This window comes from Ascaphus truei, chromosome 17 (assembly GCF_040206685.1).
Source record: "Ascaphus truei isolate aAscTru1 chromosome 17, aAscTru1.hap1, whole genome shotgun sequence".
Taxonomy (NCBI): Eukaryota; Metazoa; Chordata; class Amphibia; order Anura; family Ascaphidae; genus Ascaphus; species Ascaphus truei.
In genome coordinates, this window is record NC_134499.1 from 28363287 (window position 1) to 28388693 (window position 25407).

General features: G+C 46.1%; 2 protein-coding genes across 5 annotated transcripts in view; both read right to left on the reverse strand.

Moving 5' to 3' along the window:
• Positions 1 to 18904, reverse strand: part of WDR6 (WD repeat domain 6) — a 21388-nt gene extending 2484 nt beyond the window's left edge. The window contains exons 1-7 of one of the 4 annotated variants that reach the window (XM_075574472.1): positions 14155 to 18904; positions 13502 to 13662; positions 8371 to 10834; positions 7158 to 7241; positions 5686 to 5802; positions 5143 to 5258; positions 1531 to 3362 (exon numbers count right to left, since the gene is read on the reverse strand). In XM_075574472.1, the coding sequence (XP_075430587.1) occupies positions 2890 to 3362; positions 5143 to 5258; positions 5686 to 5802; positions 7158 to 7241; positions 8371 to 10834; positions 13502 to 13574 (3327 nt within the window). In that variant the 5' untranslated portion in view covers positions 13575 to 13662; positions 14155 to 18904 and the 3' untranslated portion in view covers positions 1531 to 2889. Of the gene's footprint in view, positions 1 to 1530; positions 3363 to 5142; positions 5259 to 5685; positions 5803 to 7157; positions 7242 to 8370; positions 10835 to 13501; positions 13663 to 13987 lie in introns of all 4 variants that reach the window. The other 3 variants (XM_075574470.1, XM_075574473.1, XM_075574471.1) reach the window with 3 other exon arrangements.
• Positions 18905 to 18957: 53 nt separating this feature from the next.
• P4HTM (prolyl 4-hydroxylase, transmembrane) overlaps positions 18958 to 25407 on the reverse strand; it is a 34761-nt gene continuing 28311 nt past the window's right edge. Inside the window, exons 6-9 of the mRNA XM_075574504.1 lie at positions 23773 to 23958; positions 22488 to 22578; positions 21988 to 22111; positions 18958 to 21134 (exon numbers count right to left, since the gene is read on the reverse strand). Coding sequence (XP_075430619.1) covers positions 20917 to 21134; positions 21988 to 22111; positions 22488 to 22578; positions 23773 to 23958 — 619 coding nt within the window. The 3' untranslated portion in view covers positions 18958 to 20916. The remainder of the gene's footprint in view (positions 21135 to 21987; positions 22112 to 22487; positions 22579 to 23772; positions 23959 to 25407) is intronic.

Below are 25407 nucleotides of genomic sequence, written 5' to 3' on the forward strand. Positions count from 1 at the left end.
GCCCAAGCTTCCCCCCCCCACAGCATGCCTCTCTCCGCTGCTGTTGGGGCAGGGTGATGTGAGGTGCAGGGGGAGAGAGGGTGATGTGAGGTGCAGGTGATGTGAGGTGCAGGGGGGGAGAGGCTGATGTGAGGTGCAGGGGGGGGGAGAGGCTGATGTGAAGTGCAGGGGGGGGGAGAGGCTGATGTGAAGTGCAGGGGGGGGGAGAGGCTGATGTAAAGTGCAGGAGGAGGAGAGGCTGATGTAAAGTGCAGGGGGGGGGGAGAGGGTGAGGTGCAGGGGGTGAGGGAAGTGATGTGAGGTGCAGGGGTGGGTGGGAGGTGCAGGGGGGGTGTGTGGTGTGCAGGGGGGTAGGATGTGTGTGGTGTGCAGGGGGGTAGGATGTGTGTGGTGTGCAGGGGGATAGGATGTGTGTGGTGTGCAGGGGGGGTATTACCGTATGTGTGTGGGTGAGGGGGAGTATTACCGTGTGTGTGTGGGTGAGGGGGAGTCCCGCAAAAGCCGCCGACACTGGGGGTGATTGGAAACTTTTGTCCTGAGCCCCAGGAAAGAAGTGTACGGCCCTGTCTGGTATGAATGAATATATACACATATACATACATACATATATATACATATACACATATATATATATATATATATATATACATATACACATATATATATATATATACACACACACACACACACACACACGATACGTGTCGAACACGCGCCTTCACCATCAAACTTCACTGTATTTTATCCATCAAATTGTACTTTCATGTTTATGATATTTTTTGGCATGAAACACTTTTGAGAATGTCAAACCACACAGAAGTCTCACTTATAACGCGTATGCTAGGCACACACACTTTTTTTTTTAACAGAGTGGGAATCAATTTTAGCTCCGGGGGACCCCCTGGTTGCCAAGATACTACTGGTGAGGTTACCAGGTTGAAATCTCCCTCTGGGGAAAGAAAATGGCTGCCGAACCTCAGGCCAATAGCAAGCTGCAACATCAGATGCAGCTTCTTATTGGATGAACATTTAAATCCCATTTAAAAACCAGAAATACCAGTAAGTATCTCTGAAACCAGGGGGTCCCAGAGCTGGAAATAGCGCAGTGCAGCCCTGGAGGACACTCCGGTTACAAGCCTGTAAAGAGAAGGGGGGGGGGGGGGTGTTTGTAGGGCGCTTTGCTCCTATACCAGCTGATGGTGCATTAGCATCAACAGGTTAGAGTAGTTAGTAACATTCTGCAAGCAAAAGCTTCATGGAGAACCAGAACTGCACAACCAGCTTCACAAATGCTTTTCACCAGCTACGAAAAATACACAACCAGATGGGATTGTTATCATCAGAGAACTTTGTACTGACCAAGCCCACCGTTTGTTACTTGGTGGGAGCCCCCTATATGAAATGTGTCGATCATTTTGCAGGCTCATTTCTCCTAAAATGAGAACCCAGTGTTTGTAACACAACATCTGTCATGTTCTGCTCAGATCTCGGTTTGTGTCGGAACATGAAATATATCACATTAGTACTCACCTTACTGGCTTGACTCCTGGCATCGTCTTCCCAGTCCCTCGGCCAGTCTGTCCATGCGCCGATGCGCACAGCTGTCGCAAGCTCTGGCTTCGTGTAGGTCCGGGGTGTGGGTAATGCCACCTTGGTGCCGGCTGCACTGACCTGAGACGGTAACACAGCCACCTCACTACACTCCCGCTCGGACCTCGATTTGCCTTTCTTAGAAACGCTGGCCTGATGCATGCTCGTTTGTCCGCTGATCTTTTGGGCTGTTTAACATACCGGTTATCCGATACCACCCCCCCCTCCCTTGGCTTGAGGGCATCTCAAGATGAATGGGGCAAAGTGAACCTCTTTTCAACAAAGTGCATCCATCACTGCTGCTGCAAGTACTCGCTCTGTGTTTAAATGGACAAACTGATCTGTGCAAAGCAAGTTCAATGTCCAAGCCGAGTGACACCCGCTAGTGCATGACAGGACCACCTACTGGGCAGTGTGGGGAGGCAGCAGGCAGCTTTCAAAAAGGAACCAAAAAAACCTCCTGGAAATGAAAAATTAATAGGGCCTGTGCGGTGAGAGGAACGTCAAGCCGTGAGGGGTGACAAATGCTCAATAATTCAAGGAGGTGCTGGCACTGCACGTGTCTTCATTATAAAAACGGTCAAGAAAGCAGCTCTCTGAACGGGCCGGAATATTTATTTCATGTGAACGTACAAAGTGGTCAGAAAGAGAGGACCTTTAACATTAAATGGCCATCTTCAGTGCTGGAGAAGTTAGAAACGCATTGTAACGGTCTCTTAATTCCACAGGTTTGCTATTGAGGTTTCAGGGCAGGGTTTAAAAATAAATAAATAAAATTAATAATAAAAAAAATACAAAAAAACACCCAATTTTGTATTGCCTAATGGTAAAACGTTTGTTATAGAGTGGGAAATAAAACATAAATTAAAAATAGTACAGTACTTTGACATCCTTAAAATTTTTTAACCTTCAATCCGTGCTGTCAGAAATGCCTGCAAGCCCTTCTGTCCGTGAACGGGTTTAATAACACCTTACACCAGTGGTTTTTAACCTTTTTTTGGATAAGGAACTCTATAATTATACTGTGAAATTCTATGGAACCCCAACCCTCTCTACCAGTGTGTCTGAGATCAGATGCATTGTAAGGAGCCCCAACCCTCTCTAATAGCGCGTCTGAGATCAGATGCATTGTAAGGAACCCCAACCCTCTCTAATAGTGCGTCTAAGATCAAATGCATTCTACATTTTTCTGTATTTGATACAATTTTCAAATGACCTGAAAATGGCAGGGAGCCCTTGAGGGATGCCCACGGAACCCCTGGTGAGAAACACTGCCTTACACAGATCCTGACTTATTCCTCACTCTTCCAGGCAAGTTTCCTTGTCTTTGCTTGTGATGCACTTGACGACCTCCAGTCCTTGACCGCAGAGCACACACAAATGTCCCTCCTTTTCATGCTCCCAGCAGTCCAGCTCAGCTACGTCAGCCACGTGACACAACCTGCTGCTCACGTGCTGAAGGCCAGTGTCTCCAAGGTGCCACAGAGTCAGACGCTGGTCCACAGACACCGATGCCAGGAGGTCTCCTCTGAGGATGCGCAGGCCGGTGACCTGGGCAGCGTGGGCTGCGAGGACAGTGGACGCTCGGAGAAGCCGGATGACCGCTCTCTGGTGTGCGTCATAGGTCCGGTCTACAGCCACAAGGCAGATGTGGATGGAATTGTCATCCCCCCCGCTGGCTACCAGGTGATGTCCATCTTTAGCTTCCTGGATGTGGAGGCTGTTGATGCCGCACTGGTGAGCCCGGACGCTGAAGCACGGAGTTCCCAGATCTGCCAAGTTAACATGAGGTTAGCGCGGAGGATTACCAAGAAAGAACACTATGCACTTTATATGCCTATGATGCAAATTAAACCAACGTCGCCTCCTTGTGACCCCTAAGGCAAGTTGCCATCTCCCCGGGCCTCGGGCATGGATATCAAATTGAAGGCGCTTGGGGCAGGGACTCCCGGCGCCTGAGAAATTCTATGTACAGCGCTACATAATACAAATATTATTATGCAGGACACAAAGTATCTCTGTACACATTCCAGCCCTCCCTCTCCATCAGCTTTGCCTGGTGACAGCCAGCCACAGAAAGCAATAATATGTATTACACTGAAGGAGCATTACAGCAGGGGCGGCCAACGCCACTCCTCAAGGGCCACCAACAGGTCAGGTTTTCAGGATATTCCTGCTTCAACACAGGTGGCTCAATCAGTGGCCAATTGGTCAGGTATTGGGGGATCTCCCTGCTTCAGCACAGGCGGCTCAATCAGTGGCTCAGTCTTCAACTGAGCCACCTGTGCTGAAGCAGGGATATCCTGAGAACCTGATCTGTTGGTGGTCCGGGAGGACTGGAGTTGGCCACTCCTGCATTAGATGGTTGGACGTGGGTGGACATACAGCGCTCACAAGCTGCGGTCAGGGCGACAGGTAAACAATCTTATTACTGAAGGTAGCACAAACATAATAAAAACACTTCAGTGAAGGCGCACGTCCCACTGGAAGAAGAGCTTTTGCCAATTGGCAAACTGCAATGCTGAATAACCGAGCAGACGGCCTGCCACATGCTCTGCGAATGAAACATGCAGTGAACTCTCAGCGTCTTTGGGGCCATGTGTCACTGATGTATTGGGTATCATATCCTTGCCATTGTTCCAGTGTGGGTGAAATCTCTCAGCATGTAATGAAACTGTAATGAGCCTAATTAAAGGTGCATTACCCACGTCCAGCACCCTGCCCGCCCTCCTGACTGTGTGAGCGCAGGTCCCGATTAACCCCTCCACTGCCAGCGTAGCCTGCAACATATTACAAAGAGTTAACCAGTTAGCACACTAAACCAGTAATACCTTCAAAAGGCATATTTATTACAAATACAGCTCCCTTAGCCCTGAGGAAGGTCCCTAGGGACCGAAACGTTGGTATCCCATGGCTGTGTTTGTAATAAATATGCTTGTTGTTTGAACTTATTACTGGTTCTGTGTGCGCTAATTGGTTAACACTTTGTTTGACTTCCTGTGATGAGCCTACTGGGGTAGGGTTTGAACCTTGAGCACATATGTACTGTATGTATATCTTTATTTATATAGCGCAGACAATGTACTCTGTGCTTTACAAAGACAATACAGTACAGGGAATTATTATAATACAATAAGTGAAGCAAAATCAGACAGTAGGAAAGGAAATCCCTGCCCCGGAGAGCTTACTATCAAAGTGGTATGTTGGGAGACTTACAGAGACAGCGGGTGAGGGAATAACAGATTCTGTTTTCTAATTCTTTCCTTTTTGGATGAGTGTGCATTGAGATCTGAGTATTCTTGATCCGCTCTGAAGGTCCCTACCGGGCCGGAACTTCAGTATTTGTAAGGCCACCTAACAAAGATTTGATATTTATATCCATGTGGCCCATCTTTCATCTACTTATTTTTGATCTGCAACACATTTTTCTTGCAGCAAAGTGATTAAAGTGTGGGGTGGTTATTTCTGGAGGGGAACAACGTAGCAAATGCACACGCCGATCATTTCCATCCCCAGCTCCGGGACGTGTGTGTACATGCTCAAGCGACTCACCCCAGGGCTGACAATCTGGGAGCACGTCTTCCGGGATTTTGCGAGCTTGGTCCATTGTGGCGGTGATGTCCCAGAATGCAATGCTCCCATCAGTAGCTGCGCTACAAAGGAAAACGCTAAAGAAAACAAAAAAAGTGGCGGCTCATTTAGGACCCAGTGGAACAGATGAGGGATTATATTTACTAAGAACTGTTACTCCATAAAACACCTTACAGAACCATTCATTTCAATGGGCCTTAAAGGGCGATATTAACTAAACAGTGCTGGGATTCAGCTCCATGTACCTCAAACACCCCCCAAAAAAATCCGATTGTATGTAAGCTGTGTGCATTGTCAGCGCTATGAACAAATATCTATAATTGACCTTTGTCCCCACAGCATTTGGGTTGATATTCTGCATCTTTCAAAGGGCCCTTCCCAGGACCTTGACTAACAAGTAGAAACCTTTTGTGGTGTCCTTGTGGGACCATTTCCCCCACCCCCCCCCCCCCCCCCCATTGCCTACCGGCCAGTGAGTGAAGAGGACGGGAAGCGGGGCCTCACCTCTGCCCAGCGCCGGATCGCTGCACAAACGTCGCCACCTTCAGCACGCAGCGCTGGTGATAAAAGGATTCTGCGGCCAGAACAAACCGCCGGGAGTTTTCACACATCAAGAAGAACCTAAGGATAAAAGTCAGGATAAAACCAGCAGACGCCTCGCTGGGTCCCTTTAAAACCCGGGGGGGGGGGCAACGCCACTCCTCAAGGGCCACCAACAGGTCAGGTTTTCAGGAAACCCCTGCTTCAACACAGGGGGCTCAATCAGTGGCTCAGTCGAAGACTGCACCACATGTGCTGAAGCAGCAATATCCTGAAAACCTGACCTGTTGGTGGCCCTTGAGGAGTGGCGTTGGCCACCCCGGGGTTAACCCTTTCAGTGCAATGCAATAAAAAATATTCGCACTGTGCTAAAAAAAAAAAAAAATACATGAAAATATATAAAAAAATACCGGAATATGCGCAGACAGAGGAGAAGAGACCAAACGTTTCCAGCAGCCACTATTAGGGGTTAATACATTTTCTGAGGGTGACATTAAAGATGGCTGCCTCTGTTAGGCATTCCTTCTGTGCATTGAACCAGACACAACTTGGTTCTCAGCGAGTATGTGCACAAACAGATTTGGAGGAGAGGGCGGCCGAAGCAAAATAATCGCACACGCGTTTCTTCATTCATAACATTAAAACCACATTTAAACGGCTCGAGGGTCAAGGAACACATTTTAAAAGTGAGATGCAAGATAAAGGAGGTATAAAATAATATATTATATTTGGAGGTATATTTTAACTTTGTGTGCTTTTTACGGTGGCCCTTATCATCTTGTGATGCTCCAGGATTCGACAAACATTTCTGTGGTTTTGCTGCCTAATAATCCAGAGCATGTAACAGAAGTCCTAGGCCAGGCCTGCACAACTCCAGTCCCCGAGGGCCGCAAACAGGCCAGGTTTTCAGGATATCCCTACTTCAGCACAGCTGGCTCAATTAGTGGCTCAGTCATACTGAAGGTATGTTGTGAAGTTGTGAAGGCCTGGCCTAGGCAGACGTGACATACAGAAGACAGGTGCTGAATATTTGTAAGAACACTTTGCTTTCTTGTGTATGGGAGAGATTCAGTGTTAAAGAAGAGCCCACCTCAGAAGCCTATAGGATTTAAGCTTATACACGGTTTTCGCACCCCACGAGCATGTCCTGCTTTCGTGTGTGTATTAATAATTATGATTTTCTTAATCTGTAGCTTCTGAGGTTCCCATGGTAACCTTTACACTGCACTGGGCTCTGGAGAGAGCTCCATTTTAACCTCACAGACACGTGATATTTACAACCCTTATATCTCCTGAATGGAAACAATGAGATCTCTTAAAGAAAAGAAAATGGCATTCAGCGTGGGCTGCTGCTTGTAGGGTCTGTATGTAGGAGTAAAGGAGTCTTTAATAATGGATCCCAATCTCATTGATCATTCACTGCAGTCCTTGTGTACCTTACTGATCCATCACTGCAGGCTGCAGCCAGGAAGCTCGAGTTCTCATACATCCCGTCCCCAACTGCTACAAGCGACATGTATCTGGGGAGGGTATGAAACATTATTATACTAGGAATGGAGGCAGCGACGTTTCAATACAGGAAGAAAACGCCATATCAGCCCCAGCACACATCGCTACCAAAAAGAAGAAGGTGCGTGCCAGGCACACGCGTTATAAGCAAAACTTCTGTGTGGTTTGACGCTCTCAAAAGTGTTTCATGCCATAAATATAATAAACATGAAAGTACAATTTGATTAATAAAATACAGCGAGGGAGGGGGCGGGTAGCGGTGTGTGCATGTGGTCATACCAGACGCGAAGACTGCTTTCCTGGGGCACAGGACAACAGTTTCCAATCCCCCTCCTTCCCACCTCCAGTGTCAGCGGCCTTTGCGAGACTCCCCCTCTCTCTCACACCCCCATCTCTCCCCCTCACATAATACCCCCCTTCACACCACACATCACCCTCTCCGCTGCACCTCACATCACCCTCTCCCCCCCCCCTGCACCTCACTGTGTAATCTAAAAAATAATGTACAATAACACCAGAAAGCAATGAGTGGAACCGGAGCACAGACCACAATAGAGGAAAAATAAAATATCCAGGACAACTCAAAACCATTATTTCGTTAAAAATATTATTTAGTTGAGTTGCCCTGAATGTTTTATTTTTCCTCTATTGTGGTCTGTGCTCCGGTTCTACTCGCTACTCTCTGGATCCTCTACATTACGGATTGCACGCCCCGGATTTGCTGGACTGTCCTGTGATCAAGCTGACAGGTAATGGGCCACAGCCCTGCATTTCAATGACTCCGTTACAGCATTTATCATTACACCCAATTGGGAATAAGTGTGTGCCACATATTGTGCTTGTGAGGTGGACATGGCTAGGCGCATATTCCCCTTGGGTACCTTATATAGAACGGTCACTCGGACATTCATTACATCATACGGATCTTTATGGACTTATATATGCATAATTTTGATAGCGTCTACATGTGATTCTGAGCACCATCTCTCACCCAATTATAATAACACAAGAAAATCTAACCACTTTGCGGATTGATGGGCCTGAAAAGCTCGGCGCATTCTATTTCCGTATGGAACACGTTAATGATAAACTCCTGCTACGGTAACGATGCTTCTTCCTTGGGAGAAACACATGAGTTACCTTGTTTCTGGGTCCATCTTGACCATTCTGTGCTTATTCTTCATTCTATCCCAGTGTTCGTCCAGCCGGTGAGAGGCCAGGTGGATGACTTGACCGGAAATGCTGCCCGTGTCGCTCTTCTGGCTGACCGACACACGGTAACACTCAATCTCCGCCCTCCCGCCCGCCGTGAACAGCCCAACAGAGAGGCCGCTGCCTTCCTGATGCCAGCGCCCGACTCCTGCCAACGCCAGGGTTTTCACGCTGGAGATGTGATCGCTGATCGTGGCGAGATGCCGCACCCGCTTAGTCATCTCGTTAAAGTACGACACGTTAACGGTAGTGTCTTCGCTGCTTGTAATTAAGATATGGAGGGGTTCACCGCTGGGAGTTTTGATGGTCCCCGCGTGCCTGATGCATGTGATCTCTCGGCCGTGCACGGGCTCCTTGACCACATTACAGATCTTTTCCACTGGGTGGCTTTGATAGGCAAAGATGTCGCTGGATTTGATGTAAGCAAACACCTCGGTGTACTGGGAGTCTTTGTAGCTCCATGATCTGTGTCCTCCACCACACGGGACGCAGTGAAGCTTCTCATTGGTCTTCGTACTCCAAACCACAAAATCGGTGGAGTGGAAGCCCAGCACTAGTAAGTTGTCATCTGGAGTGAAGCAGAGTCGCTCTATCCACTCCATCCCCTTGCAGGTCTTCTGTTTGTGCAGGACGGTTAGCTGGCCTCGCTCTACCTTCAGCTGGCGGTAACATCCATCCCTCCCTGTGCTATACACAAACCCATCATGACAGCTGACGGATGTCACTCCCAACTTGCCGTGAATGCCAAACAGAAGTGAAGTAGGACCCTCTGCATGTAGGTCTGGGCTGGCCACCGGGGGACTGCGACTTTCCCCTGTAGTGATCCTTTTTAAGCCGTCTCTCAAAGGTTCACTATCGCCCTGGAAGACCACGGTCCCTATTATCTGGTCCCCACCTTGCTGCCCCTTAGTAACGTTAGTAGAAAACAACATCAAGGACCCCCTACGATCCCCGCATACGATCAACTCCTCATTGGGTAAGAATGCGATGCTGGTGTGCCACCGCTGCTTACACACTGGCAAACTGAACCGATATCTCTCTGTCACAGACTTGATGTTTCCGGATACACAAGTGACTTCCATCCAAACCATTACCCCATCGTGGCCAGAGGAAAAAAGGCTACACACGTCCGAACCGTGACACAAGGGGGATACCCACGTCAGGCTGTGAACCTTACCCTGATGAAGCTTGAGGTCCTTGCAACCATCAGCGGAGGAAAGTGTGAAAATCTTAATGTTCCCTGTTATGTTACCAAGAGCACACAGGACACTGTTATTGGATTTCAACACATCCAGGAGACTGTACGACCTGTAGCCATCATCCTCCAAAACCAGACTCCACTGTTTGGAGATAAAGTCATAAGCATAAATAGTACCTGTATCTGTCATTACAACAAGACAGGTGGTATCTACCATTGCTAGTGCCTTGGGCACCCCTTTACTGTAAGATGCACCAAAGTTTAACGCTAGGAGACCATTAGATGGAGAAGACTTTCCTTTTATTTGCCACAGTCTGATGCCAGAGTCTACACCACCAGTAGCTACCCAACCACGGCTGTTGCGTACAGCTACCGCTCTGATGCCCCGTCCTTTGTGGCCTTTAAAATGATGAATGATGTGTCCACTGTAGTTCCACGCAATGCACGCTGAATCTTCCCCAACGCTGATAATGTGGTCGGGGAGCAGCTTCACGGACCACACTCGTGACTTGTGGCCGTATAACACGAGAAGACATTGGACGTCAGAATTTGATCCAACAAGGTCACCCACATCCCAAACCCGGAGGCTGCGGTCGTCGGAAGCTGAAGCCAGAATGCCCCTTCTTTTCTCGTAGCAGATGCTAAATATGACACCGTCGTGGCCGCTTATTCTTCTTCTGGGTTCTATCCTTTGTTCTTCATTCGTTGGGTCAGCCATACGCCAAACCACCAGCTGGTTAAAAACGGTCCCCGACACCAGTGCGAGTTCCTCCCACCTCTCGCCAAAGAAATGGGCAGAGTACAAGATGCATTTTTCAGAGCAGTGGACCTCTTTCAAGACCACCCCGTTCCGGTAATCATAAAGAGCCACAGAGTTGTGGCCCAGGGCTAAGCCAAGATAGGCAGCTGGCTGCAACCCATCCCTAAGCCACTGAAGGTCCCAAATCCAATCATGCAGCTCTCTGATCTCACAGATTGGAGACAGCTTCACCTCCTTGTCACTGATGCCCAATTGCAGAACAATCAGTCCTTTGCTCCCAAACACAGATAACAGGACGTCCTCTGCTTCAGATGGATGGGTAACAGACGGCTTTATCCCATGGATGTTATAACCTCCGAGTACATTCTGCTGATGCCGTTGTGCATTGACAAACGTTTGCTCCAAACTATACACAATGAGATTGGGGCCTTCGCCTGCAAACAATGAAACGTTAAGAGTTACCCACAGGTCATTTTATAGACAATCAGACCAACAGCGTACAAACAAGTCAACCGTGCCACATAAAAGGAACTTTATAGTAGGTTAATATTAAAGCAGATTGTGTATCTTGGTTGTAAGGTCACGCACACAATTACAGCTGTCCAGCTCCAATGGTTCTCCACCTTCCCCCGGATACCTTACAAAAGGGGTGCTCAACTCCAGTCCTCAACCCCACCCTCTTCCCTCCTGTGCTGAAAAGCAGGGACCAATTGAGCCCCCTGTGCTGAAGCAGGGACCAATTGAGCCCCCTGTGCTGAAGCAGTGACCAATTGAGCCACCTGTGCTGAAGCAGGGACTCATTGAGCCACCTGTGCTGAAGCAGGGACTCATTGAGCCACCTGTGCTGAAGCAGGGACTCATTGAGCCACCTGTGCTGAAGCAGGGATCTCCTGAAAATCTGAGCTGTTAGGGAGGCTTGAGGACTGTAGATGACCACCCCTGCACATACACAAACTATCGAGGGCGAGCTGTGGGGGACGCGCTCTTCAGCAGCTTTGCGTGGTGTCATTTTTGTAGAGCTTGTTGTGGCCCATTTACAGTTTGTTTTTAAAAGAATTAACAACTGAATGAGAGTGTGACAAAGTCACAGAATCATCCACAGATAGTACATTTGTGGTGCACACCACAATAATATGTGTTTTTATATTTTTTACAGTGATATTCTAATGTGAAAAACCATAAGTGATATAGGTGACACAAACTAAAAATCACACAAATAATTTTTAAATTCCACGTGGTGTTCCCTGACCAGTCCTAATAGGAACAATTCAATGTACTTCACAGCTGTAACGCATAAACAGCTCTAATCAAATGAAGTGGGCTTAGTGACGTGGTGACGTCATACACGTGGTGTGACTGACTCAGTCACTGCTGGGACTCATACAGCGCGTCGCTGTCTATGGAGATCTGAGGGCTAAGACTGGCAGCATTTGTAGCTAAGTATTTGCTGTTACAACTGAGAATGTTTACATTGCAACATATGTTATATGTATCACTAGAATAGGTTTTCCCCAGTAATACTTGCCAGCGATGTTAGAGCTGGGCTGTTATTATTAACAGCATTCATATGTGAGGTTAGAATAGGGATTGCCCTACAATCATTTACCCGTTGCAATATACTATAGCTTGCTGCCTTCCTTCACACAGCCGCGCGGCTTATTACGGAGGTATAAGGGTTAAGACTGGTAGTCTTGGAATCAATGATTTTGACGTTACAATCCTGCAAGCTGTCATTGTGATTTGAGTGTATTTTGTTCCACATATGACCGTGACACCATTAGCAATAGGTTTTCCCAGTACAACTTGCCAGCGATGCTAGAGCTGGGCTGTTACTAGTAACAGCGTTCATATGTGAGCTTAGCAATAGGGATCCCCCTTCATTCATTTTACCACAATTGTTACTTATCAGTCTGCCACCTACCTTCATTAGAGTTATACACATGGTTGCTATATTGGGCTTATTAAGCTTTAAGAATTACGTAATCCTATATAGGTTGAGTCTCAGCAATGTGGTCCAAACTTCATTTGATTAGAGCTGTTTATGCGTTACAGCTGTGAAGTACATTGAATTGTTCCTATTACGACTGGTCAGGGAACACCACGTGGAATTTTAAAATTGTTTGTGTGATTTTTAGTTTGTGTCACCTATATCACTTATGGTTTTTCACATTAGAATATCACTGTAAAAAATATAAAAACACATATTATTGTGGTGTGCACCACAAATGTACTATCTGTGGATGATTCTGTGACTTTGTCACACTCTCATTCAGTTGTTAATACTATTAGCATTAAGTACATAGGCAGCACCCATTTATGTCTTAAATTAACTAGAGAGAAGGAGAAAACTCTAATTATTATTGTACTAGTGAGCGGTGTGGCTCTTCTACTGTGTTGTCTTGTTTTTAAAAGAGGAGTGACTTTAAGGAATACAAGTGTATAAAAGATACCCAGACTACACGACAGCGCCATTTTCAGGAAAAGAGAGCATGTACCCCAAAATATTTATTATTACTTCCCATGGGCATAAAAATGAATGCAAATTACAAGATCAAAAGTGCTAGTACCCCTTATAAAACCAGCTGATTGTTTCATTACTTAAACACAAACATAGCGTGAGCTTATTTCAAACGCCAGTTCCATTCACAATCAAAAAGGATTTGCCTTCCATCAAAGTTTAAATTCCCCTTAATTGTATCACTTCCTCATGGTCACATCCGGTTTTTATAAAGCATTTCTTAGTTATCTATTGTTTGGGAAACCTTGTTGTAAAACATTTGTAAGGCATCTACTAATGTTTTAATTTCCCAGACCATCTCTAGAAGTTTGTCCCATTGCACAATTACATTTGTGTCTCAAGGCAATTGATGTATAAAATGTATTTTCTATTGTTCTGTATGTGACATTTGGCTTGTGAAAAACCGCTGTTAAACATATGCAGAATTGTTTAAGAGACACTGAGGCCTGTGGTTTAAATCAGTGTTTTAATTGTATGCAAATCACATTGCTAAGCTGATAACATGAAACGCGCTGATATGACAGATGTCTTCATGCTGAACATTCCCATCTAGTTTAACTTTTTTTCTTTGCCTGAAACCTACCTGACAGAAGATGATCTCCAATAAACTCCAATGCTGTGATTGGAGCGATCAGCAGCACAGGCATAATTTCCATGCCCCCTCCTTTACGTGTCAAATGTAAAGCTGCATCATATACCAGGGTCTCTCTACAGGCAATGTTCCAGGGAAATGCCCTGATTATCCTGCAGAAAACAATAAGGGTTTTGTATGATAGAAAGTCTAGGACTTTTCGGTTTGTTGTCGCTGTGGGTCAGAGGACAGAAGACAACTGCAGGAGCAGGGACACTGCACATTGTGAGTACATTAATAATTGTAGAACAAAGTTGATGCTTACAACGTTTAGCTATTTAAAGCTCTAGAGAGAATATGCCGACAGATCTTTGGAAGTTGTACACAAGTACTCAGCATCATTCACAAAGCTCAATGTTCAGACTGTTTAACATTACCCCCACAAACTGGCAACATCTACTTAAATACCACAAGTCAAACATAAATATTCAGCTCTACCTTGATTTAACTCCAATGGCTCTGAGAAGTAGAGCCTCATACTCTCCTGCCAGAAAGGACTGAATTGTACTGCTTTGCAGATACCTTTGGCAGGATATGGGTTAAGTGCTTGCTAAATGCATGGGTGCCACTGACTTGGGCACCAGACTCTAGAGTTGGGTGCTCACCGAACTCTGGTGCCAGCCCTAGGCAGGGACAGTTGGGTACTCACAGAACCCTGATGCCAACCCGAGGGGAAACTTATGTGCTCACGCTGGACTTCACACTGCAAGCAAGTCTTACCTCCCAGCTGTCACACGTGCTTCCGACCGGCTCCAGCCCACCAATCACACCACACATTACTGCACTCCCACTTCCGGTTTTCAGAGGCAGGACGCCATTGGTCCAGTGGTTGCTAAGGCAGAGTCCGCTGCAGAATCTGTTGCTAGGAGGACCAAGGACTGGTCCAGCCTGTCATGGTGCAGCTGGCACCAAGACTCATTGTATAGACTGGTACAGGTTTATTTCTGGTGTAACTTCACAAGACAAGCATGTTTAAATAAGATTTATTTTGCAATCTTTTATCATGGGAACAAACAACTTCATGTGTGAACAAAAATACAAAATAATGCATGAACTTGTGAAACAAGTGCAAATAAATAACCTGATGGGAGTTATGTATCAAGTGCCAGAACTGGCCATATTGTCCATAAAAGACCCTAAAAGCATCCCTAGTACCCAATACCTGAGTTGTCAACTCCAGTCATCAAGTACCACCACCAGGTCAGGTTTTCAGGATATCCCTGCTTCAGCACAGGTGGCTCAATCAGTGGCTCAGTCACTGAGCCACCTGTGCTGAAGCAGGGATATCCTGAAAACCTGACCTGGTGGTGGCACTTGATGACTGGAGTTGGCCGCCCCTGCTATAGTATGTGTCTGTCCCAACATACACCTTGCCTGTGGGGGCAAACAAACATATAGTGGTATTTATTTGTTGTTGATTATTATTATTATCTGCATGTCAAAAACACACAGAAAATCTGAGTTAAAAGTCAGTTTGAATAGTTTGCTTTGAATGACCTACACAGGGGTTATCACCACTCCCGGTTTGATCTGGAGACTGCGGGTTTTGGCCACGTATCTCCAGGCGGCGGCAGGCATCTCCCCCTGCAGGGTCCCGTCAACATGGATCTGCAACGTTAAATGGCGTTGCTATGACAACGGGGAATTACGTAATGTCACGCCATGACAATGGGCCGTCATGTGGCGTCCCGTTGTCATGGCAACTTTACACCGCGACATCACGTTGTCATGACAACGCCGCATCATTTGACGGGACCTTGCATGAGGAGATGCCGCCGGAGAAGGTAACAGAAGTAAATATATAAATAAAATAAATAAATGTAAAAAATGTAATTGAATTGCAAAGATAGAATTCAAATGGTGGGAACCCTGGCCCTACACCTGGTAAAACTTTGTTCTTACATTACATGCCGATGCATGAATGGATGGGAAATGAATGGTAAATGTTTCACACACTATTCTTGTGTGTACAATGAAATGCATTGCTGGTCCCTATGACAGTGAAGGGCTCAATACAAGCAGCTTAATACATAACCCCCTTAAAGTAAAACACATAATAAATAAACATTTTAAATGTGGAAATAACAAGCTATGTGAGGCCATAATAGAAACAGCCTATAATACATCATACTGATTCAGTGTTTGCAGACTGTGTTGAATTGTGCAAATAGAGATCCTTATTTCTGTATTATTTGAAACACACAATGCATTACAAAAATAGATATAAATAAATACTAACATTAGAAATAACCCTGTAACACAAAAAAAAAACACATAACAACTGATTTGCAATAGGAGTAACAGAACGTGATAAGTAAAAATATCAAAAAAGCGTGGAGGTTTTTTTAAACTAGATATGTCACCCAAAAAGGAAGGAGCCCTGTTTGATATGTGCATTGTTACCCAATGTTTGTTGTATAATTCTTCTAGTGATGTCTGCATCCTTAACTACTATTCCTCCCGCAAAAGGAAAGAGAAATCACCACTTCCCTGTTGGATGTGTTTCCAATATGGAATGTTACTGTTAACTGACCTTTGTGGCAATGAAGGGGTTAAAACGGAACATGCTGCACTCTATAATAACACTGAGCGCCTTTCTGTACACTGCCAGCTCACAAATGGGTCTACTCCTTTTAGAAAACAAAGAGCTATAAAGTGCAGCCGATATGGGAGTATTCTAACTCTACTTTGTAGTCTCCATTCTCTAAGGCCGTGTCCATAGTGGAACACGCTAGCTTCCGCACTCTCAGGAGTCCCGGCATCGCGCTTGACAAACAAACTCTCCCTGTAGCATTGGCGTCAGTGTTTGTTCCGGCGCGAGCTACGTATCCTGCACTATGGACGCGGCCTAAGGAAATATGACTTTAGAGAGCAAGAAGTCATACACAATATTGTATATATACTATTGCATATAGGTTCCGTGGGGAATTCTCAATATGGTTATTGTTCCCAAGATGCAAAAGAAGGGCCCTCTCTTATAAAAGCTAACCACCAGGAGACAGTGCTGTCCCATTTCAAAGTGATTGTACACGGAAAACATACAGTAGTATACTGTATGCTATAACTCAGGAGCGGCCAAATCCAGTCCTCACGGGCCACCAACAGGTCAGGTTTTCAGGATATCCCTGCTTCCACACAGGTGGCTTAATCAGTGGCTCAGTCATTCTGACTGAACCACTCACTGATTGAGTTGGCGACCCCTGCTATAAGTGATCAAACATTACCACACTATTATTCGTAATAAAACACTTCTCGGAGAGCCTGACCTAAACTCAGTGCTGTGTGAGATCAATCTGACTGACATTCTCTGACAAACATTACCTTATTACCCTACCTCCCTTAACCCCATTAGAGCCAGAGGGGTTAGTGTAAAACACAAGATTACCCCCCCCTCGCCCCGATTATTTATCTGATAAATGTAGCCTCAATTAAATTTTAATAAACAGTCCATCTCTCGCCAAACATTTCGCGGGCCGGGGTTAATAGTGCGTTGTGGGTGAAGGGGTTGTAAAGAATTTGTTGACCATTTTTCAGATGGAAAAATACATTGCTGTCACTTGTGATTTATCAAAGGTAACTAGGAACATTTAAAGCTAAAATGTTTATAGAATATCTCCCCAGCATAGATGTATATGTAGATATAGCTGTGATATATTGTAGAGTACAGTTTAGCAGGGCCTTACTACAGTACAATACACTTGAACTTAGCAAACATCTTTAGTTACTGATAATTTGCATATGATATGATACCCTGGAAGGACCAATGACATTTATCATAACTTAAATTGCAATAAAAAAAATATATCAAGTTATCTCTAAGACTGTATGGAACCACACAAAGGTTCAAAATAATAGGCAGGCGTGGCCAACTGCAGTCCTCAAGGGCCACCAATAGGTGAGGTTTTCAGGATATCCCTGCATCAGCGCAGGTTCGTCAATCTGAGCCACCTGTGCTGAAGCAGGGATACCCTGAAAACCTGACCTGTTGGTGGCCCTTGAAGACTGCATTTGGCCACCCTTCTAATAGGGCAAAGCCACCGTTGCATAGCAGTTCTATGTGTATATATAGGGGGAACAGATTAGTGTGCCTTCCAGCACCAATCCCACCCAGAAGCCTATATAAGTTTAACTCGTATAATGGTAGTAGCTTTCCCCTACCTGGACATGTCCTGCGCTTTAAAAATAAAAAAATAACGTTTTTTTAGTGTAAACAATTAGGATTTTCTTCATCTCTAGTGTCTGGTTACTATGGCAACCTTTAGACAGCTCTGGGTGGAGCTCCATTTTAACTTCCCGGACAGGTAATATTTCAAACCCTTATAAGCTCTTGAACAAAGCAGTGGATTTGAAGAATAAAAAGAGTGTTGGGAAGGGTGGGAAAAGATCTCTTAAAGTAAGTGAACCCTAAAATGCAAATCAGTGCGGGCTGCTGCTTTAAATCATTGAACTTTTCTCTGCATCTCTGTAGAAAACAACATTGAAGATATGAAGTGACAAAACAATACAAATACGGACAATTATATCAGTTACAGATAAAACCGCTTTGCAATTGCGAAGATTTGGTATAATGCAAACAGAAAACAAAGACAATGTCAAAATACTTAAAAATCCTACATAAAAAATACTTAAATGTAACATATACACGTGGGAGTTATTCTTTTCTCCAACCTTTCAAAACGACGACAAAAATAATTGGTCAGTTTAGCAGACGAGGGGTTAACGGGATTCCTTGGTGAGGTGTTAAAATAAATCCTGCATGTTCTTGCAGTGCGTATACAGACTTCTTTGGTTTAGCAAACAATAAACTATGTCTCGAATACAGACCTTCCTCCCCGCACAATAACTTGTGTACACAACGGTCTAAAGAAGCAAACGCCTGTTTGTTCGGTGCTCGCACCAATTCTAATTTCCTGATTACCTTCCCTTCCGCTCTCTTTCTGTTCTCCTATTTTGCAGTGCTGTATGCAGGGTTGCCACCTCTCTGGGTCTGACCCGGAGATTCCGGGTTTCAGGAACTTATTTCCGGGCTACGGGTTGCCGTCGCCAATCTCCGGGTGGAGGTGGGGTGCGGTGTGGCGGCGTCTCCGGCATTCTCCTGCAATTTCCCCCTCCAACTGCAGTGAACATGGCTGCGTGGCGTCAAATGACGCCGCTTTGCCATGGTAACCGGACGTTACGTGACATCATGATGCGACACGGCGTCAGGATGCCATGGCAGCGCGGCGTAGCGTCATGACGTCACGTAGCCTCCAGTTACCATGGCAACGCGGCATCATTTGACGCCGTGCATCCATGTTCACTACAGTTGGAGGGGGGATTGCAGCAGGATGCTGGGAGCCGCCGCCGCCGCACCACGCCACACCATGTAAGGGATTCCCCCCCCCCACCCCCTGCCCTCCCCACCCCCCTGCCCCCTCCGGGTTGGCCTTCAGTAGAAGGTGGCAACCCTGGCTGTATAACATGGTTAACTTCAAACTCTTGTACTGTCCAAGACAGGGTTAGCCAACTGCAGTCCTGAAGAGCTACCAACAGGTCAGGTTTTCAAGATATTCCTGCTTCAGCACAGATGGCTCAATCAGAGCTTCAGCACAGGTGGGTCAATCTGATTGAGCCACCTGTGCTGAAGCAGCGATATCTTGAAAACCTGACCTGTTGGTGGCCCTTGGAGGACTGCAGTTGCCGCCCCAATTCAAGAGCAAATAGCCAACATGAATTACAGAGGAATGAGTACACCGTGAATTTTGTCGTGATCCATATTACACTACTATATGTGTTCACTAGCAAAAACATTTCTCAACTATTCTGACCATAAACGAAACTCATAAATACTTCTTAAATGCATTTCTCTACATAGGAGAACATGTGAGGGTGCTTGAAAGTATATAGAGATACTTGGCACCACATTAAAGGCCAGCACAGTCATTTTCAAGGGCGGGGTTGGGAATAGGAGAATTTGCCCCAACTCTGTGGATTGTAAATCAGAGATAAAAAGAACACTATAGCAAAGCATAAATAACTAATTCATATTGTGGGGGCCTACCCTATGCCCAAATGTATATAATATACATTTGCTTGTAATATTCTGGTAATATTATTGCACGAGAAAAGAAATGTTAAACAACAAAATTATCCCACCCCAGAAAAGTAGGGCGCACACACACACGCACGCACGCACGCACACGCACACACACACCTTTATTTGCACTGTACATTGGGAACCCTGAACCTAACAGCAACCACACTTCTATAGTGCTTGTTTATTACAGCCACATGTCACACCCCAAATGTTTGCATGAGCAGATGTGCTGTCAGCTCTGTAAGGGGAAGGGGTGATAACTTTGCACCTTCTCAGCAGCAAATTACCTCCATTGTCTGATATAGAGTTGCAACTTTAACCTTTTCAATGCTGCAGGGGGTCAACAGCATGGCACTGAAAAGCTAAGAAACTGAGATAACATGAAACTCGTAAAATGCAATGAGCAGCAAAGAACAATGAGGTAAAAATCTACAGATCTGCAGCATTTCAGCTTCTCCTCTGAGCCTTTAAATCCAAGTGATTTTCCTTATAAACAGATATGGTTTGTTCAGACTTCTACTGAAGCTTGTTATGTACAGTACATTCATTTGAACCTTTATCTAATTCAGGAGTGGCCAACTCCAGTCCTCAAGGGCCACCAATGTGTCACGTTTTTAGGATATCCCTGCTTCAGAAGAGGTGGCTGTCAACGACTGAGCCACTGATTGAACCACCTGTGCTGAAGCAGGGATATCCTTAAAATCTGACCAGGGCGGTGGCCCATGAGGACTGGAGTTACCCACCCCTGCTCTAAATGCTCTGATGCAATTTTAGATTCAATAACATCTAATTTTCCTGTATCATGTAAAGGAAAGCGACTGATCCCATTAGTGCTGAAATGGGCAGCACTGTGTTACTGACTCCTACAGGACTGTAGGAATTCAAATATCACGGACATTCTTATAACCTCTTGGCGAGATGTGCAATGCAAGGAACATATTACAATGACTACTTTTCTTCTGTAGAAAGGAGTATAGCAGGAATCTTATAGACACAAGGTCAATGAAATAATCTCTACCTTGCACCTGCCTTGTTCAAATAACCTACTCAGTACTAGATGTGCAAAACATGCCCTCTCTTACCCATGTCACCCCTGGTTTATTTTTGTTAGGCGGGTGCACTTGTTACACAGTCCTTGGACTGGTAGTTATACACTTCTGTGCTGCTGGAACATCTAGTGAATGAGTATAAGCTGTGTTTCCATGCGCTCCAATTGGTCTTTCAAAAGAGCAAATCGATGGTGACGGTAAAAACCCAAATATGTTCCCCTGTACCGGGTTAGTCTTCAGACTTATAAATCCACATGCATGTCCTGGTAAGATTTGTCTGCTGTCCACTCTCTTTGCGTTTCGCTGTCATCTTTGGCATAACGCGCCATCTCCTGCTGGAACCAGAGTTGACGCCGCTTGTTGGGATCCACGTTAATCCAGTTGTTTGCAATCCACTTGGTCCCTGCAGTCACCAAGCAGCCTCCGTGTAGGGCAAACTCGTCCAGGTCTCCCACCCAGCCTGAGAAAACGGAAGCAGCCGTATGAAATACATGAGCGCACGAGCGGAGATTGGACATACATTCAGTGGCGGTTACAGGCGGAAGATTTTTATTTTTATTTTTTTAACACAGCCACGATTATTTTATTTTTTTAAGGATCTCTAAAGAATTCCAGACTAACATTCTTCATCAAACCCAAGCCATGTATTTTGGTGGACAAGACAGAATCAGATGTCAACCAGCTACTGTACTTTCAGGAGACTTTGTTAGGAGGAATAAGCATATTAAAATGATTCTGTACAGACATTTTTTTTTTTTTATAGATATCTCACTTATTGTGAGCTTTTTGTGTTATCTAATCAACAAACACTGCACTAGTGTGAGTATAAAAGAAGCATTTTCTCCCACCACTTTAGACTGGATAAAGGGCAGGTTTTCGGCAAGATACTGTACATCGAGTTTCATTCACCAGGGTGTCATTCTTTCACTATGTGCGGTAAGGTTTTTTTTACCTTTACATTGCATTTTGATATTATATGTATTAGATTTTTCTACATACATGTTGAATGTATACTATTGTGATCATTTGAGTCTTGTACTATGATCTCACTGCAGTGCTGTGTTGGATTCAATATACCTTTTGAACATTTATTTAGTATCCTGGTATTTTTTTTGCACTGTTTATTGCTCATTATTCCTGATTTAGATTATCTTTAATGAATGTATTAATATAATTGTATTGCACTTTTTGCGCTTTTTGGTTTCCTTTAAAATAATTCTGTATAGATGGGACTGCACCTTTAAACTGTATTGAAATGTATTAATTCCCAATTGATATGTTGTTCTTATATCTGTTGAATTTAACATACGTACCTTTGCCGTTGGACAAGTAATTGTACCAAAAGACTGCCGTGCCCTGCCGTGGCTTTATCCTCAGGTTCCCTTTGTCACAATGCTTCCTTGTGTCTCGCAGATCAACATCATTCTGGATCAATGACTGAAGCAAAAACTCAAATGAAAGACACAATCCCACTTTATGCACAGCCAGCTTGTGTCACTCACACTCATGGTGCAAACTAGTGATGCACTTTGTGTAAGTCTCTCTGCGGTCAGCAACAAGTACCAAGCAAATCATTCACTGGCCAATGCAAACGGTGGTTCGTGATTACATATTAATTCACATACATGCATGAAAGGCATTACAAAGCAAACAGTGTCCAATGTGAAACAAAAACAACAACCTTACTTAAGGTTACTTCTTACTTAAGGTTGCACTAACTTACAACAACCTCTAGTAAGAAAAACCACAGCTTTAACGACTGGGAAATGTAGTGTGTGAGAAGATAAATTTGGGAGTAAAGTGGCTCACTCACCATTTCCTCGTATGTTCTGTTGTCAGCTATTGGAAAAGCCGTTTCTCCTCCCCCGGTGACGTTATTCAAGTAAAACAAAACCGTCACGTAGCTGGAAAACAGATACGTCTTAGGCTAAGGTCCTAGTGCCTCCGCTGCACGCGCGCCCAAGAGGCTGGCGGCGCGTGCAGCCGATTCCCCGGTCTGCAGTGAGATGCAGGAAGAGAGACCGGGGGGGGGGGGGGGGGGCGTGGCGGGGGAGTGACGGGGGTGCAGCCATGACGTCACCCGGCAGGTTCGCCCTCATTGACTGAACCGCCGGGGGGCGTGGCCTAGCGCTCCGTCGCGAGTCCTGCTCTCAATTCTAGCGGAGACGGGTGACGTGACGCGTCGCGGGCACTATACGGGCGGCCTTAGGCTGAGTTTATAGTCCTGGCTACGGCGACGGCTTGCAGCCGCAAAGCAACCCAATGTAGTCCGTAGCGACCGCACATAGTCGGCGCAATGGCAATGAGCAGCGACAAAGCTACCAAAATCTCTGTAGCCAAAAGATTTTGATATTTGCAGCTACAGAAGCCCCATGTGACTTGCAGCAAGCCAATCACAACGCCCCTCTGCCTGCCCCCTACCTGACGTCACCGCCCCTTTCAGACAGCTACATCGCACACCCAGAGTGCAACTTTTGCTACAGCGACGAGTGACGTCACGGGTTATGTCGCCATCACTGTAGCCAGGACTATAAACTCAGCCTTACGCACACAAACACGGCATGATCAATAATTCACCCCGCATGTGATTCATCCTGGTCACATGTGTAATATACTGTACACCAGGGGTTCTCAACTCCAGTACTCAAGAACCCCCCCAACAGGTCAGGTTTTCAGGATATCCCTGCTTCAGCACAGGTGGCTCAATCAGTGGCTCAATCTGAGCCACCTGTGCTGATGAAGCTGAGACTGATTGAGCCACCTGTGCTGCAGCTGGCATATCCTGAAAACCACACATGTTGGGGGGGTCTTGAGGACTGGAGCTGGGAACCCCTACACACACATTCCTTTGTAAGGTTTGTGGCAGTCAGGACATAACATGCGAGTGCAAGCGGTTAATTGTGGACACCAACATACACTGGATTTGCAATAAAATGAAAGCACTCAGTCATGCAACACCTTGGTAATGCATTGATGGACCATGTCACCGCTAGGGGGACCTGCTCTGGCATCAGTGCGGTTACGGAGGTTTGATGGGCGCTAACGCGGTGCGATGCCACGATGTGCATGTCAGCAGAGTACCCCAGCTCTCTTCTCACCGACAGGAGGTTTCGAAGGGGGAAGTTTCGTTGGACGTCAGCTTGGTGTGGGCACATGCTGTCTCAGAGAAGACTGGCCCGCTGTCCATGTGGGCATGGTAATGCCCACCCTCGTCGTACCTCACCACCTGCAAGGGCTCACTGTTATCCACCACGTCCCGGGGCAGGCGAGTTAACGTCATGACTCTGAGAAAAGAAGCAGACATCAGACACAGTGATGGGGGTTCAATAAAGGCTCTGAGGCCCAAAAGCAATCCAAGGGACACCAATGCAAATGCATTTAGTTGCTATTTTGTATCAAATACTAGATTTCATTTCCCACTGCCTATACATTGTATCAATATAAATAATAATAATAATAATAATAATAATGCAATTCAAGGAAAACAAGGGTGTATTCTAAACTTCCATTTTAATCCACAACCCCATAACACTGAAAAGCAGGGAGCGCAATCTTTTTTCCCTGCGAGAGCTTACACTATAGAGGGAATGAGGGCCCTGCTTGTGAGAGCTTACACTATAGAGGGAATGAGGGCCCTGCGCGTGAGAGCTTACACTATAGAGGGGATGAGGGCCCTGCGTGTGACAGCTTACACTATAGAGGGAATGAGGGCCCTGCTCGTGAGAGCTTACACTATAGAGGGAATGAGGGCCCTGTGTGTGACAGCTTACACTATAGAGGGGATGAGGGCCCTGTGTGTGAGAGCTTACACTATAGAGGGAATGAGGGCCCTGCTTGTGAGAGCTTACACTATAGAGGGAATGAGGGCCCTGCGCGTGAGAGCTTACACTATAGAGGGGATGAGGGCCCCGCTCGTGAGAGCTTACACTATAGAGGGGATGAGGGCCCTGCGCGTGAGAGCTTACACTATAGAGGGGATGAGGGCCCCGCTCGTGAGAGCTTACACTATAGAGGGAATGAGGGCCCTGCGTGTGACAGCTTACACTATAGAGGGGATGAGGGCCCCGCTCGTGAGAGCTTACACTATAGAGGGGATGAGGGCCCTGCGTGTGAGAGCTTACACTATAGAGGGGATGAGGGCCCCGCTCGTGAGAGCTTACACTATAGAGGGAATGAGGGCCCTGCGTGTGACAGCTTACACTATAGAGGGACTGAGGGCCCTGCGCGTGAGAGCTTACACTATAGAGGGGATGAGGGCCCTGCGTGTGAGAGCTTACACTATAGAGGGAATGAGGGCCCTGCGCGTGAGAGCTTACACTATAGAGGGGATGAGGGCCCCGCTCGTGAGAGCTTACACAATAGAGGGAATGAGGGCCCTGCGCGTGAGAGCTTACACTATAGAGGGACTGAGGGCCCCGCGCGTGAGAGCTTACACTATAGAGGGGATGAGGGCCCTGCGCGTGAGAGCTTACACTATAGAGGGAATGAGGGCCCTGCTCGTGAGAGCTCACACTATAGAGGGAATGAGGGCCCTGCGCGTGACAGCTTACACTATAGAGGGAATGAGGGCCCTGCTCGTGAGAGCTTACACTATAGAGGGGATGAGGGCCCTGCGTGTGACAGCTTACACTATAGAGGGAATGAGGGCCCTGCTCGTGAGAGCTTACACTATAGAGGGGATGAGGGCCCTGCTTGTGAGAGCTTACACTATAGAGGGAATGAGGGCCCTGCGT